The 17,549-nt window shown below is 43.1% G+C and overlaps 1 protein-coding gene across 1 annotated transcript in view; it reads right to left on the bottom strand.

The window, feature by feature from the left end:
* Positions 1-17,549, bottom strand: part of snx29 (sorting nexin 29) — a 205,000-nt gene that overhangs the window by 156,061 nt on the left and 31,390 nt on the right. Inside the window, exon 13 of the mRNA XM_034078507.2 lies at positions 14,893-15,021. Coding sequence (XP_033934398.1) covers positions 14,893-15,021 — 129 coding nt within the window. The remainder of the gene's footprint in view (positions 1-14,892; positions 15,022-17,549) is intronic.

The raw sequence follows: 17,549 nt of genomic DNA, 5'->3' as shown, positions 1-17,549 counted from the left end.
AACCGGCGACCCTACGGCTCCCAGTCCAAGCCCCTACTGACTGAGCCACTGCTATCATAAAGTACATCAGGCTTCATAGAGCCAAAACATTTCAAGTGCTACTCAACTGGCTTTAGAGAAGCCAGTCCTTTATTAGTATATAAGTGCTTTGTTAGCAGTTCTATCGCTCGAAGTGGAGTCGAAAGAGATGAGTTTTCAGTCCGGAAGGTGTGAAAGCTTTCTGCGGTCCTGATGTCAATGGGGAGCTCATTCCTCCATCTTGGAGCCAGGATAGCAAACCCACGTGTTTCTGCTGATGGGAACTTGGGTCCCCCTCGCAGCGAGGGTGCAGCGAGACGTTTGTCAAAATGTGATATTCCACGCTCAGGTGGACGATGATCTGTTAGCAAAGGTTTGAGCTTTTTTGTCTTGCGAAATAAAGACTTCTCCACTAATGGCGCGTTTCCACTGCAGGCCCCGCTCGGCCTCGCTCGGTTTGGTTAGGCCTTATTCGGCCCGGCTCACTTTAATGCTGCGCTTCCATTACAGTTTAGGAACTGGGGCAGTTACTATAGTAACGCAGTGTAGGCGGGGCCGTGACGTCATCTTCAATGAGAGCCCCAGAAGAACAACACAGCCGTTAGCTGTTAGCACTCAGAGCTCACAGCTCCTCATAAACTAGACAGAAGTTAAACAAGTACAAACCACAGACTGCCTGTGTCATGGCGAATACAGTCGCTGGTTTATTTATGTCTGTAGGCCGTTGTTGTGAGTGTGGACGGTCGGAGAATATATAACGTTAGCTTAGCCGATCTCCATTCAGAAAACACGCATTTTAAAAAGGGTTTTTCGCCTGCCGTCTGTCTGCAGACTTGTCAAAGCATTAATTCATGGTTTTTACTAACCGGTATCAGTGTGTTGTTACTTCGGCATCATTTAGAAACGTGTATTACAATTAAATCACGGTCAAATATGTTCATCTTGTTGTAGCCCCCTTGCCAGCGATTCTCTCTCTAGTTTAGCATGCTCAGCCCGACTCAGCCCGGTTGTTCCTGGCCCTAGAACCACGATTTAGTCGGGCCAGAAAAAAGGTGAAAAAGTAGCCCCGGGCCAAAACTAGGCCAAGTGGAAACGCAACCAAAAACGGGCCCGCACGGCTCGGCACGCTTAAAGCGAGCTACCCGCGGCAGTGGAAACGCGCCATAATATTTCTTCACTAAGCATGGGTCAAAATACTATGTGTCACGTGAAAGATGTTTTGTCGTAGAGACCTATCACTCAATATAATTATCTCCCAAACTCTGCTGTTGCATTAGGCTTGGCGGAGTTTCTTGTTTTGGTTTTTCGAACGAGAAATTCTGGTCACATCGACCCCATGATTGAGAAGGAGCTCGGGGAGATATACAGCCTTTCTAATTGCAGCATATGGCAACATGTGATACCCAACGCTCAGGTTAACCGTTCACTTTTAGCAAATGTTTTGACCTATAAATACCTCTGGCTTCGATTAATACAGCTTTTCAGTTTCATGAAGGCGAAACATTGCACTGATCAATATTCCTCCACTAAGCATGGATCAAAGACCTATCTACAAGTGTTTTCATCACCCCGATTCATTTCCAGTAACTTCGCTGTCACAATCAGCTTGCCTTATAGCTTGTTGTTTTGGTTTTGAAACCAGAAATGATGTTTAAATGCTCAAAAAATAAAATGAAGTGACCTTTACCAACTCACAGTACAACCATATAGAGAACCGCAGTGACGCGTCCTAAAACCCGGACGTAAGTTAGCATGTTTACCTCCTCCGGTTCCTTCGACAAAAAGCAATGGGATCTCTCCGTAGGGGTTTGGAAGATATCTGGAAATAAGGTCTGTGGTTGAGACGCATTCAAGAGACGGATCACGTTTTGTTCTACGACATTAAATCCATCCGCAGTGACCGCGCTGGTGATTTCTGAAGAGTTGACTTGTCTGAAAAACGATGGTTGTTAGCAAGTGGCTGAATAGGAATACAGAAGTTGTCGAGGCCGTTGTACTTCATTACGCCGAACACGTAAACTCTCCTCTAAGTTAGTTTCTGTTCTGCTTGAAAGCAAGTCCCTGCCTCCCGCAGACTGTAAAGACAAACGCTTCAACTTGTTCCGTTTAGAATCTGTAGTTTGAATATGGATCTGAAGTCGGCGTGACGTTGAAGCAGCGACCCTGCTGTAGTTCCTTTATAGCATAACGTTAGTATTTTGCTTCTTGCGAATAGATTTATGCTTCGAAAATTATAAAAGTAGAATAGATGTGGAGATTATCCGGCTGAACAAAACGTGATCCGTCTCTTCAATGCGTCTCAACCACAGACCTGATTTCCAGCTATTTTCCAAAATCCTACGGAGAAATCTCATTGCGTTTTTGACGAAGGAACCGGAAGGAGTTTTAGGACGCGTCACTGCGGTTCTCTATTTGATTGACACAAGCTACCCAATTAGACTATGTCTTCAAGTAATACAAGACTAGTGGAAACCGTTTGTACCTAAAAAAAACTCCTACCCAATTTACACCATACACTACATACATGTTACGAGTGTACCTCCTCGAGATTTACTGAAACAATAACCAGAAGTGAAAGTTCCCCACATCAGAATCCTGACGCAGGTGTCGATCACACCTTCGTTACGACACACACCTACAGTATAAGCGGTCCGGAGGGAAATTTAGTTGTGTGTACACAGGTAGCTTTCAGATGGACGATGTAAATTAGCAAGCGGGTTACGAGCGAACATTGCTGCTTCTTGTTTTCCAATCCAATTTCGCAGAGTGATAAAAGCCTGTGCGTGTGCTGTGAAAAACTCCCTCTGAGTCCTGGCTCCCCTCAGGTCGTACAGCTCGGTCGCCACATGCTAAATCACAACACAGAACTTCTTGTTTTCCTCCGTGAGCAACAAACCTGCTCATTACCGACAAGAAAACTCATGCCTCCACATCCCCAAACATTGCATTTATAAAAATGTTGGAGAAAATGCCTTTCTCCATACTAAGTATCCCATTGAGGCTCAAAGGCTGTTTCTTCAAAGCATGTCATTTCACCCATTTAAGACACTTCCCTTTAGGGCAGCAAATAACCATTAGAGTCATCATTAACTTTTAATCAATTACATTAACAATTAATTTATGAGTTGAATAATGTCAGATAATAGTGAAAGATGGCCCTCGAGGTGTCATAAATCAAGAGAAGAGGAAAATGCTCCTTTTTGAGAAACTGGAATCATCGAGCGTATGGAAGTTTTTTCTTGATAAATGGTTTTAAAGGTCAGCTATCATGCTATTTTTAGGCAATAACATAGATATATAAAAATATATAAAAAACATGTCTATGAAGTGTTTTGCTCAAAAAACCAAACGGATCACCCATTCTAGCCATGCCTCATATCCCTCTGTTTCACTTCCTGTTTCTAAAGTGCTGATTTGGGGATAAAGCTTTAAAATAAATTAAAGAGGAGGGGTCTGAGCTCATGCGGGACCCGGCAGCTACCGTCTAAACTAAATGCTGCCGTGATGAAACGCCATATCATGGATTATCAAGGATCTGAAACAGTCTGGAGCTCAAAGGCTTTCTCTCTTGCCGGTTATACTACAAGGTGAGTTCCTTTCTACTTCCTGCTTCTTCACACACATGCTCTCCAGTACAGGTTAGCTCTGAGTGTTAGCGATGCTAATGTAAACACCGACCATATTACGTCCAAAACAGTCGGGCATTGTTTCTGACAGCAACGTTTCTGATTGGCCCGTGGGTCCACATTTCAGATATTACGTCATATCGGACGCAAATCTGGATCAGCTCCGTTGTTCCCCGTTTTTAGAGATTTGGGTACGGAGGAAAAGAGAGAGGGTTTTATTTTCATATGTGTAAAAGACATCAAAAAGTGCATTTTGCATGATAGGTCCCCTTTAAGTGATTATTTGGATATCAAAACTGTTGATTTCTGTCACTCTACTAATTCATGTATCTGTTGGTTTCCAAACTTTTTGACAAGCAGTTCAACCGAGGGCCCCAAAAGGTCTGAAGATATAAAACTCTGCTGAAACAAGACTAAGACTGTGTTTATATGTGATTGTAGTATTTATTACATGTTCAGCACTTTGGCCCGACCAAAAATCGCTTTTAAATGTGCTTTATAAATAAACTTTGATTTGATTTAAGAGTCTAAAGCCACGCTGCACCGATAACTCCAAATGTTAACCCAATGGTGGTGCCAGGCGATCACCAAAGTCTTTAAGATACACCATCTGGTGACAATGAATATGTGTATAATGGTTTGCATCAACATATCTAGTAGACGTTGCGTCATTTCACAGAACGAAGGGACCAAATGTGACTTGATGGTGTTGCTAAACCAAAATACGTTAGGATTCAAAGTATCATAATAATGTATCTTCTGGGTACTGTGAATTTCTGTGCCAGATTGAACGGCAACACCTCCAATAGTTATTAAGATATTTCAGTCTGGACTATAAGCGATGGAAAAACCAACAGTCCTTTTGCACAGATTACATGTGTGTCTTTCTTATCTTTTGGGACCATGTTCGAGCACTACTAGCATGTGCCATCTCCACGATATTGTTAAAAAAATACCTCTATATTTGAGCCAGTGATAAACCAACTGTGAATGAGCAGGGTTGAAATCACACCCATACATTTTGAGTCGCTATATGCTGTTAAATACCCGATAGGCCTATATATCTGCTCTGCATTCACTTCCTTTAGGTCTATTGGCGAGTCCATCATTACAAGCGGAGTTTAGTGGACCCGCAGGACAAACCTTAATGACGTATGCCAAACAAATCGAAACTGCAAAGCCCCCGGGGAGCGGCAACCTCGTACAATCTCCTCTTCCCTGAAACTGTAGCAACAAACTGCATCTGTGGCTCTGTGTCTTAATGCTTTCCAATCGAGTGATCCATTAAGTAGCTGGAAATGTGTTTGAAAGTCGTCTGAAACTCTAAATGTCTTCTCTGCCTTCAGGGAGGGAAAACTTTTAAATGAGTGTGTCCAAAGGGATACTTGCTCGGCATCTCTGTAGCGATCCTTGGTCCAGCTGATGTGGGACAAACCGGTTTCTCATTAAGGGCAATGGTCTGACCCAGAAATATTGTTAATGCCTGCTTAGAGAATAAGCCAATTAACTCAAAGTTCTTCCATGTGACCGAAAAGTGGGGAAGACGAGCAGTGTTTGCGCACGAGGAGATGTGTGAGAGCTTTTGTGTGCAGCAGAAACAAAGAGACAGAAAGACGGCGTGCCTCGGAGAAAGATTTAGAGAAATAATAACCGTTTTGTAAATAGAGAAGATGGTGGAAACAATGTGCAGTCGAGAGATAAAGACACTGAGACGTTTGAAGGTTGGTTCTTAAAATGCAAGAGATTAAAAAGGTAAAGAGAAAGATGGTACAATCGTCTCTTAGAGAACAGAGAGAAGCTTGCACCGAAACCACTCGCAGTATTGACTTAACTTAAGCGAAGCCCTCGGGTGGTTTTCCCGCTCTTTTGTCTTCCCTCCACCCTTTTCTTTATCCAGCCGGCGCTCGGTAGCCGTCTTAATGTGCAATAAAAACAGATAAATCGGCTCGTCTTCAGGTATGATCCGTTTTGTTTGGAAGTCGTAAATGAGAGGTGCAAAGACGCCTTCAGAGGCAGACGGCTCAGTCGCTGGGTAAAAGTCAAAAGAGCAATTTACTGCTCAGCTTCGTTCAAAGAAAAAGAAAATACATTCAAGCATAAAGTCTTGGTGCCACACTTCCAACGGCTCAATGCCAGACATCCACTCTTCACGCACAACAAGGCAATATAGTGAAGTGATCAATCAATGCTTATTTATACAGCCCAATATCACGAATGTTACATTTGTCTCAGTGGACTTCACAGTTTGTACAGAATATCAGGATGACAAGACGACACCCTCTGTCCTCAGACCCTCTGTCCTTAGACCCTCACATCGTACAAGGAAACACTTCCGGAGAAACCCCACAGTTTAAAGGGGACATGGAGAAACCTCAGGGAGAGCAACAGAGGAGGGATCCCTCTCCCAGGACGGACAGATAGATGCCGTGTGTAAATCCAAGAGATAATACATTTTACAGCATATAGACCGAATGTTAGGAAATGCATGTGTCTGTAATAAGAAGATGAATCCACGAGGATGTCAACAATCCTGTGATGGCGTATTTTAAAGGGCGAACAGGAAGTTAGCATCGCGAAGGCTCTCTTGACAAAAGTAAATGTTTTTTTTCCATTTGAGAATAACAGAAGATGGGATCTGTGGCAAACACACGTGTATGATACCTACGTGTTGCTCAGCAGATGAATCTCCGCATAGCAACAACTTTTATGATTTTTAAAGCGCAACTGTAATGAAAAAAGCTAACGTTGGGCTATAAAGGAATCACGGTCACATGACTTCACGGCACTAAGTTAACTATTGTGAGAGCTAGAATTGGAATCTTATCATAGTGCAATTGTTCACCTTTTGTATCCCTTCCCTGTACTCGTTTCTAAAGAGTGAACAACACAAACTGCTGCAGCCTGGAGAAAAGACGGACGATCTGCCAGCGAAGAAAAAGGCATCTGCTCTTGTTTGTTTCGTAAGCGTGTGTGTGTGTGTGTGTGTGTGTGTGTGTGTCCATGTTTGTATGTGTGAGTGTGTGTTCATGTGTGTGTGCGTGTGTCCGCCTGTCCACCCGCCCCCTCTCCCAGTGACGACGCACCGCTTCCTGGCCCGAGCCCACTCACTCTGCTGGCCGCTCTCCAGACTTCCTGCTGCGAGAGGCCTCTGTGTGTGTGTGTGTGTGCGTGCGTGCGTGCGTGCGTGCGTGTTCTTTACTAGGATCCCCATTAGCACTAGCATGAGCATTGGCTATTCTTCCTGGGGGCCTCACACACACAAAACATACATAAAACAAAACAGCTCATAATTTCATGCACTTTACGAAGCTATATGAAGTGAAAATGGCCATCATGAGGCCAAACTAATGTAAACATATATTTTTGGGGTAATTTACAAGAAAACTGGCAGTATTTGTATCTTTTGTACAACTTGAACATAGTAGTACAGGCGTTATATATCGTAGTATAATTAGCATTATAGATTTACTTGAAGTTTTTTTAATTAGTTTTTTACTTCTAGTCAACATTTTACTATAACGTTTATGAAAATATCTTTATTTGAATTATTAAATGGAGCAAAACTCTATCTTCCCCGGGATACGTGATAAAGTATTCTGATTACTCTCGAGTCTAAAAATAACTGGATTAAATACATCTGTTACGAAAATAAGGTTTGAAAATACATCGCAACTTCCTGCGAAGTGAGCTTCAGCGGTTTTCCAAATCGAAGCGTACTCATTTGGCGTGTAGTAAGATACATCAGAAACACCAACGATGAAAAACAAAGTGATATTTCTTTACTAGAATAAGCCTTCCCCGTAGAAGAAGCCCGTTCATGCCGACAGCTGATTTCTGCACAGCGCTGCACTTCCTGTCCTTCTCTCAGAGTCTCTTCCCCTCATAGTCTCAGAGGAAGGAAGTGTAGTCCCTGCTCGTGTGAAAGTGATTTCCCGAACACTGATATTGATAATATTGAAGTAGTGATTTGCCACCAGCGGAAAGTTCAATAACAGGAACCCCAATTAGCACGGAGGATGACACACACACTCTGATGAATCACATACATGTGGTGAGAGGAATGAGTCCCTCTTTAGGCGGCATGCAAACATCGCCCAGTCCTGCACTCTGGGCGAAGCTGAGGGCGAGGAAGTGGGTGAGTGAGTGAGTGAGAGCTACATGTTATATTGGGCTGTGTGTGAGTAAGGGTCCTGCTGTACATCAGTGTGTGTGTGTGTGTGTGTGTGTGTGTGTGTGTGTGTGTGTGTGTGTGTGTGTGTGTGTGTGTGTGTGTGTGTGTGTGTGTGTGTGTGTGTGTGTGTGTGTGTGTGTGTGTGTGTGTGTGTGTGTGTGTGTGTGTGTGTGTGTGTGTGTGTGTGTGTGTGTGTGTGTGTGTGTGTGTGTGTGTGTGTGGACAGTAAGTGAGCAGCGGGTTGTTTTAGCCCACTCCCCTCTGCTGGAGACTACGTCAGACCAGACCTATCTATAGAGGCTCATCCTCCGCCACCCCCTTACACACACACACACACACACACACGCACACACACGATTTGATATACTTTATTAATCCCCGTGGGGAAATTGTTTCTCTGCATTTGACCCATCCTAGTGTTAGGAGCAGTGTGCTGCCATTTTGAACGGCGCCCGGGGAGAGAGACACACACACACACACACACACACACACACACACATATAAGCAGTATAAGCAGTAATACTATGGTGTACCAAGTCATGCATTCTTTTTTTCTTAAGTTTAAGTAGAGAAGTATAAGCATTGAAATCACTTCAAGCACCAAAAGTAAAACTTCTTATTATAAAAATATATATTGTATCAAATAGTTTTGATTAATGATCCATTCAATCGTTTTGGTTTTGCAGCTGGTAAAGATCATAACTCAGAATTAGATTTGTATCGAGTGACTTGTAGTTTACTCTATTACCATGTCGTGCTTTTTACTACTCCACCTTATCGGTAAATATTGTACATTGAATCCACAAAAATTATCTGGCAGCTTTTGCATTTCAAGAACATGCATAACCTTTGAACATAATGCAGCTCTAAAGACTAAACCGGTCAAATGTCTGTGGTAGAACCAAGTCAAATTAGACAATATATCGTAACAAACTGTAATAATGCCATATATATTATAATATATCACATTTACATCACAACTGTTCTGCAGAATACATTTGTATTTGAACTAAGTTAAGGATCTGAATACTTTTACACCAATCAAGAAAATGCACTTCCTACCCACACACACACACACACGCACGCACGCACGCACGCACACGCCTGTCCCCGGTGCCGAGACGTTGTGGTTGGGTGTCAGATGTTATGTCAGGCTGCAGATTCGGCCACAGCGTCTGAATCACAAAGCGCCGAGGAGATTCATAGCAACCGTTGCCAGCGGCCTCTTTCACTGCTGACAGCTTCCAGCCTCACTCCCTGGTATTTATAGACGCTATTGATCCAGACACATTTAACTGAGGAGGAAACGCAGCACTTGAGATTTAGCAGCGGACGACTATAAAATTGGCTTTGTGTGTGTCAGAGTTTAGCCCAGCCGTGGTGGAAAGTTACTTATTTACTCAACTACTGTTAAAGAGGCCATCGTGTGGTTATTCCGGTTGTCCCGTTCCTGTCGTGTGATATTTAGACTCTGCCTGAAGCGCCTCCATTGGACTCCTTTGTTTACTTCAGGAACAGAGAGACATCGCGATGTAACACTCCCGCTTCTATTGGCTAGCGCTCCAACACATACGGTGTACGTGATCATCTCTCAGAGGTTGACCAATCACAACAGAGCCGTCCAGCTAACCAATCAGAGCAGACTGGGCTCTGGTTTCAGACAGAGGGTGAAAAGAGGTGCTGCAGCACAGGAAGCATGAGACAAATAAAGATCTTTTTGAACATTAAAGCTTGGAGACATGTAGAGACACTACATACTGATATACACCTGAACATCAGCAGGAGAGGACTCTTTAAAGTAGAGACACTACATACTGATATACACCTGACCATCAGCAGGAGAGGACTCTTTAAAGTAGAGACACTACATACTGATATACACCTGAGCATCAGCAGGAGAGGACTCTTTAAAGTAGAGACACTACATACTGATATACACCTGAACATCAGCAGGAGAGGACTCTTTAAAGTAGAGACACTACATACTGATATACACCTGAACATCAGCAGGAGAGGACTCTTTAAAGTAGATACACTACATACTGATATACACCTGAGCATCAACAGGAGAGGACTCTTTAAAGTAGAGACACTACATACTGATATACACCTGAACATCAGCAGGAGAGGACTCTTTAAAGTAGAGACACTACATACTGATATACACCTGAGCATCAGCAGGAGAGGACTCTTTAAAGTAGAGACACTACATACTGATATACACCTGAACATCAGCAGGAGAGGACTCTTTAAAGTAGAGACGCTACATACTGATATACACCTGAACATCAGCAGGAGAGGACTCTTTAAAGTAGAGACACTACATACTGATATACACCTGAACATCAGCAGGAGAGGACTCTTTAAAGTAGAGACACTACATACTGATATACACCTGAACATCAGTAGGAGAGGACTCTTTAAAGTAGAGACACTACATACTGATATACACCTGAACATCAGCAGGAGAGGACTCTTTAAAGTAGAGACACTACATACTGATATACACCTGAACATCAGTAGGAGAGGACTCTTTAAAGTAGAGACACTACATACTGATATACACCTGAACATCAGCAGGAGAGGACTCTTTAAAGTAGAGACACTACATACTGATATACACCTGAACATCAGCAGGAGAGGACTCTTTAAAGTAGAGACACTACATACTGATATACACCTGAACATCAGCAGGAGAGGACTCTTTAAAGTAGAGACACTACATACTGATATACACCTGAACATCAGTAGGAGAGGACTCTTTAAATAAGGTACAGTATTTGTACTCCTCCACTGAATAAGAATTAAACCAAAAATGTAGGCAGTAATATATTAATAATATCAACCTGCATACTAACTATTATTGGTAAACAGCAGGTAACCAAGTACAATATTTGGAATCGAAAGATATGGTAGCATAAAAGTAAGTAAGTAAGTAATTTACAAGCAGTGGTTGAAGTACATTTACTCAAACGTATTGTAACTCTGTAATCCTGCTAGAAATCACAATCTGATTACAATTGTTTTAAGGTAGCTTTTTCTATCCTGATAAAGTTATCTTGTCACAGAGAGAGTGAGGTTGTTCCTCGTACATTATTTCTCTCTCTCGCCATTTCATCTACCATTAAATCCTTCCGTGCGAACATGAAAACCTGGCACTTTAAAACGCTGCGTCAGCGTCCCTGCAGGGTTATTCAATTACATTTCAAACGGGGCCAGTTAGTGCAGCTTCCTCCCAGCGAAGAAACGTCTAAATTGCTGTCCGAAAGTCGACCCCTACGGACCTTCATAAAACTCACAACATACATTTTCCATCTTATATCAACTATTCTTGGATGCAATTTGAGATACCTTTTCTATACAGACAGCTTGAAGGGTAAACAAGAAGCTACCTGAAGTCCGAGCAGAACATTCAAGTGAAATAAAAGTCGATTTTATGAATAAAATATTTAAAAGTTGCATTTTTTGAGAAAATACTTCCTCTTTGGAAATCAATATCTGTCCAACACTAGCTCTCTAATAACTACTTAAATGTCAATTCTGATCTATAATATATTTATTATTTTTAGATTTAGTGTACTTACTTTTTGGGATTGTTTTAATTGCTTGTAAACTTTCCTTTAGATTTTTTATTTTATTATAGTTTTTACATTTTTGTTAGAAAAGTCCTATATTTGCTTTTTGTTCAAATTCATTCCCATGTGGTCCCTTTTTTTACTTGTGTATTGTTGTCTTGTAATGTTTTGTTGTCATCTGCCTACGGACTTCAGATGCTATTTTACATTTTGTATTTATACTTGTCACTAATATACTTTAGTATTAAATGGAATACCTGCAAAGATTATCATTTATTCTGATTTATTAGGTCTTAGTTAGAATAAAACCTTCCCTAGGGTCCAAACTAAATCCGACCTTAGTGATAATCGCCCGACGCTCTGAGCTTGAGCCTCTGGATCGATGCTAGCCGTTAGCCTCACTTCCTGCCTCAGGCTACGCTCTGAACTCTCAGCTCAGACAGCTGACGGATGACTAACCCTCTATTTAAAGGGCTGAAGACTTCTGGCTCACAGGCAATCAATGGTAAACGCTGAGGTGACGCAATGCACTATCTGGGGAAACTGTAGGTGTGTGTGTGTGTGTGTGTGTGTGTGTGTGTGTGTGTGTGTGTGTGTGTGTGTGTGTGTGTGTGTGTGTGTGTGTGTGTGTGTGTGTGTGTGTGTGTGTGTGTGTGTGTGTGTGTGTGTGTGTGTGTGTGTGTGTGTGTGTGTGTGTGTGTGTGTGTGTGTGTGTGTGTGTGTGTGTGTGTGTGTGTGTGTGTGTGTGTGTGTGTGTGTCTACGACGTGTGTCTGTATGTTAACGCGTGCGTGCGTGCGTGCGTGCGTGCGTGCGTGCGTGCGTGCGTGCGTGCGTGCGTGTGTGTGTGTGTTAGCGTGTGTCTATGACGTGTGTCTGTATGTTAACGCGCGTGTGTGTGTGTGCGTGCGTGCGTGCGTGTGTGTTAACGTGTGTCTATGACGTGTGTCTGTATGTTAACGCGTGTGTGTGTGTGTGTGAGTGTGTGTGTGTGTGTGTGTGTGTGTGTGTGTGTGTGTGTGTGTGTGTGTGTGTGTGTGTGTTAGCGTGAGTGTGCGTGTGCTAGCGTGTGTGTGCGTGCGTGCGTGTGTGTGTTAGCGTGAGTGTGTGTGTGTGTGTGTGTGTGTGTGTGTGTGTGTGCGTGTGTGTGTGTGTGCGTGCGTGTGTGTTAGCGTGTGTGTGTGCCCCCCCCGGAAACCTGCACGCTCTTGCCCAGCCGTTCCCGTAATAGATGCATTAGCGGAGAGCTCGGCATGTAATGGAGGCGCCGTGGGAATTATAGACTCCAACTCTCCGATCAAAGCAGCCGCCGGCCTCACACACCGGGGAGATCTCGCCGTACACACCTCTTCCTGTCTTCCACCACTTCTCTCGACATTGGGTTTACATAAGGGGAACAGTAGTCGTGACAGCCGATACCTTTCATCATGAGCGGACCTAGCTCGCTTTAAAGACTGAAAGAAAAACGATCATCTTTCTATGAATTGCTCACTCCATGTTACCTTCAATTCTTGGAGGAAATTGTTTCTCGTGCACCTCGCCTCCACAGGGGACAAAAAGTAAAACTAAGATACTCAAAGTACATTTTATGCTGATGTTTTAAATCTTAACTCTACTGGGAAGAGGAGAGTTAGCTAAGTGTGACATGGAATCAAACTGTTTTCATGGAGTTTATAAACTGAGTCTTTGGTATCGTTTTGCTGCGGTTACTTTTTCTTTTAACAGTGATAGTCCCTTTCCTGTCTGATATCCTCCTGCCATTTTAGTGGTAATGGGACAATCAGCTTTTATCACAAAACCTTTCACAGCCTGGTTGCTCTCCATGCATGAGATCAAAGTTCCTCAGCTCAGATGTGGCCCCCCCGTCAAACCCGGTGTGACTCGTGACCGTAGCCATCATTAAAGTCATGAGTGCCTCGTGTGTTTCCTGCCTGATGTGTGAAAGCTTTATTTAAATATCCATAAACCCGTGTGACGTAAAGAGGCCCCGAGCACACAGCCGTCATAGATCTGCGGGGGGTCGATGAGGTTAATGGTCAGCTAGCGATGAAACTGTCATTGCGAAATCAAACATATCGTCCCACCAGCAACTCGCAGCTTTCGGCTGATGGTGCAGGAAGCAGGAAGTAAAAGCTGCAGCATCTCTAGGATTCATTATCACACCGCTAAGGTTTACTCATCAAAACAGACGTGGACTGTGCTTATTCAAGATGTGAAATGTGCCAGAAAACTCTCAATAGTCATTTTTTAAGGTTTGAAATGCAAAGGGATAAAAGACAGTACTTGTAAAGAACTACAATAAGACACGTTCCAAAAGTAATTTATCTGAAGGGGAATATTTTGGCAACTTGAAAAGCCTTAAAGGTGGGGTAGGTACGAATGTAGAAACCAGCTCCACTGCGCTAGAATTTGAAAGTACGCAGTCGACAAAAATCTGCCCCTTCCTTCAGACTTCCTCTCAGAGCCCCCCCTCCAACACACACGAACGCGCACATGACCAATGAGGGCACGAGGTAAGTTTGTGCCCCGATGGAAGGCTGACAGGCAGGTAGGCCATCCAGTTACTTTAGCCGGCTCAGATGATTGGTCGTGCTTTTTACAGCGCCACGGCTTCCACAGATGACATTTTTTTATGTATTTATTGTCAAAGCACTTCAGATATTCTTTGCTATCGGGATGTTAAGCGCATTCCATGGAATATAACAACAAGTGTTTCTGAAGTGAATTACCTACCCTACCTTTAATTAGTGTTTCCATTTGACGCTGGACGTTTTGTTTCTCACAGATTTATTTTTTATAGGGTGATAAATACAATTATTTTTAATTGTTCTTATTTTCGCGTCGAACGGAGCCAGTTGAGGTGGTTCAGGCACCTAGTAAGGATGCCACCTGAGTGCCTGCTTAGGGAGGTGTTCCAGGCACGTCCAGCTGGGAGGAGACCGAGGGGTAGACCTAGGACCAGGTGGAGGGGTTATATCTCTTCGCTGGCCTGGGAGCGCCTTGGGACCCCCCAGCCAGAGCTGGTTGATGAGGGGAAAGGGACGTGTGGGGCTCTCTGCTGGAACTGCTACCCCCGCGACCCGACCACGGATAAGCAGGAGAAGATGGATGGATGTTCTTATTTTATGATAAATAAATCCATGAACTAAAAGGTCCTTTTCTGCCCAGCAGTGCTCACCGGAATACCAGGACCGATGATATTTATTGCTTACGGACTACAATAAATAAAAGAAACACTTTCACCTTGAAACACTGGGAGACGCTGGAGCTCTGATTTATTTTGGTTATCGGCGGTCCAAGTTGGGGTAAATGATCTTGCCCAAGGATACATTGAAATCTTGACTGCAAGGCTGCAATCGAACCCACAACCATCCGATTGGTAGACGCCCATCAGCTGTGTTCTCCTTCAGGGTTAATGCAATGTAACTGCGAGTGTGGCGATGCGTCACGATGATTAAAGAAGAACAGTCTGAATGTCTGGTCTCCAGGCAGCGGTTTCTCACCTGGCGAGCGCCTGCACCTTGGCGCTGTGTCTCTCCTCGAGCTCTGAGAGCTTCTTCTTCAGAAGATCGGTTTCCTGCCTGAGGCCGGCCGAGTGCTCCATCTCTCCGTCCAGAAGACTGCGCAGAGACCTGAAACACAGAGGGAGGACACTCAGACTTTAATTCAGTAAAAGTAGCATCACTTAGTGTTGGGAGAATAGTGACTGTCCTCTTCCAATATGAGAGTAGCATGCTACAAAGGTATCCCAACTGTAGCTGTGAACATGAGGACTGTGTGATGACCCAGAAGAGCATCATGACTGTTTGAGGCAGATGATAGCTACGTGATGAACATGATGGTTCAGCCTCTATGGAGAGACATCAAGCATGCTCATTTCTGACGTGGAGCTAATCTGAAGTAAACGTTGAAGACTGCTTTCTAGTCCTCCATATTGTGACTGTGTGACTCCCTCTCTTGGATATCAGCGTGTGAAGGACACTGCTCAGGAACTAGCTGATGCTCTGTATGTGATGACTCCTTCCATCTGGAGAGGATCACAGATACACGGATCCTGAGGCTGAAGCTCAAGCCGGGGACGAGGGATATTTTTCTAACACTTAGCTATCAGTAGGAATTGGGGTAAGGAAGCACCACCAACGAAAAACCAATGGGTAACAATTGTGGAAGAAATCTTTTTGATGGAAAAACTGACTTATAAATTGAGATTGCAAGAAGCACAACTCAACAGAAAGTGGGAAAAACGGACTCAAAACTAAGACATTTGACAGGAACAATATCTAACAGATACATGTACCTTCAAGAATATAATAACATGAATACATATCCCTAGCCTTTCACTTTCACTTTCATTTTGAATTGCTGGCCTTTTGTTACATTGTAATGTTGTTGGAACCAGCATGCTACTGCCATAGATAATGTGACAAAGATTTAAATTACAAGTAGCATAACTTAATTGTACAAAATGACTAATTATTAGGCCATCAAACTAAATATGAAGTACCAAGATTAAGATTAAGATTAAGATTAAGACATACTTTATGAATCCCAGAGGGGACACTCAATTCTCCATTCTGGTGTTATTTACCGTACTTTTCGGACTATAAACCGCGACTTTTTTCCCCATTTTGTTTGTACAGCTAACGGCCACTAGGGAACCTCCTAGATCTATGGATTCTACAGGTAACATTAACCACCTTTAACACTATGGGCTCTAGGACCGGTCCGCGCCCGCCACCTCTAAGCGGCGCTGGAGGCCGGAAAAGAGTGAGACAGGTAGCGCGCCAAAGTAAAAGTGGAACCGAGAGACGGAACGAGAGCAAGACAGACGGACAATTTAGCTGCTGCGGCTCATATGTCGGTGCCCTTTATAGTCCGAAAAGTACGGTACATTACTTTATGTACATGAGTAATTGAGTAAGTCAATTAATGTTTTTAAGTCAATGTTTAAAGGGACCCCTACTACAATATTAGCTAAATGGACTTATTACTTTTCACAACTGCAATATATAAAGTGGTTTATTTTCGGACTGATTTGCATCAGTTGGTGATACATGTTGCAGACCTAATCCTCCACATAACATAGACGACTAAATGTTGACAATATGTTATTTGTATAATCAGTAGATCGGATAAACATTATTAAATGCAGTCAGGCTTATCTCTGATACACAAACATCTACACACGTCTTTGATTGCATCGCTCTTATCTCAATGCCCCAAACACAAAGCACACGGATCTGGCAGGAGATTCACATTAATCCTATTAATGCGTGTTTTTTAGGTCATTACGGCAGATTTTTATTGCAGTTTGAACCCGTTTAGCGGCTGTTAAATGAGAGGAAATCACAATCTTTGGTGGATTAATGCTCAAGAATGATAAGAACATCAAAACAGCGTCCTGGCCCCCGGTCAGCACAAACAAAACCTCTCGTCTCAGGATGGAAACAAACAAGCAGGTCATTCAATATCCTCCTCCAGTCTAAGAGAGAGAGAGAGAGAGAGAGAGAGGAGAGAGAGAGAGAGTTATCCAGGAGGAGGAGAAGAGAGAGAGAGAGATGAGAGAGAGATGAGAGAGAGATGAGAGAGAGAGAGAGAGAGAGAGAGAGAGAGATGAGAGAGAGAGAGAGAGAAGGAGAGAGAGAGAGAGAGAGAGAGTGAGTGAGTGTGTGTGTGTGTGTGTGTGTGTGTGTGTTACGGGAGCAGTAGATAAGGAGAATTTGTCCCAATTCGAAACCACTGCCTCGGCACAGAAGCAGGAAATGCCTCAACTTCGTAACCACGGTTTCAAATCAGCATTTAATTTTTTTTCGGACAGAAAAATCATAAAAATTAACCGTGAAATAAACTCCAAAAATCTTTAATGGCGTTTCTTTTTTTGTAAACCTATTTATTTATTTTTAAATCTGATGTTTATACGCTGCTTTGTTTTGGAACATGTCTGTAAACATACAAAACTTAACTCAGGGTGTATGCAGGAATCCTGAAGTCAAATGTAATCCCTTTTATGACCTTTCTTAAGACCTTCCCCATACATCTTAAGACCTCATCGCCACTTGGAGTTCTAACCGGTTACCTTGGCAACACACTTTACCTCACATTGACTATATACAGTATTGATCGTCCTTCCTCCTTATCTTCCAACCATTTGGACGCAGAC

This window comes from Pseudochaenichthys georgianus, unplaced genomic scaffold, assembly GCF_902827115.2.
Source record: "Pseudochaenichthys georgianus unplaced genomic scaffold, fPseGeo1.2 scaffold_439_arrow_ctg1, whole genome shotgun sequence".
Classification (NCBI taxonomy): Eukaryota; Metazoa; Chordata; class Actinopteri; order Perciformes; family Channichthyidae; genus Pseudochaenichthys; species Pseudochaenichthys georgianus.
This window is presented reverse-complemented; position numbering and strand designations above follow the sequence as displayed.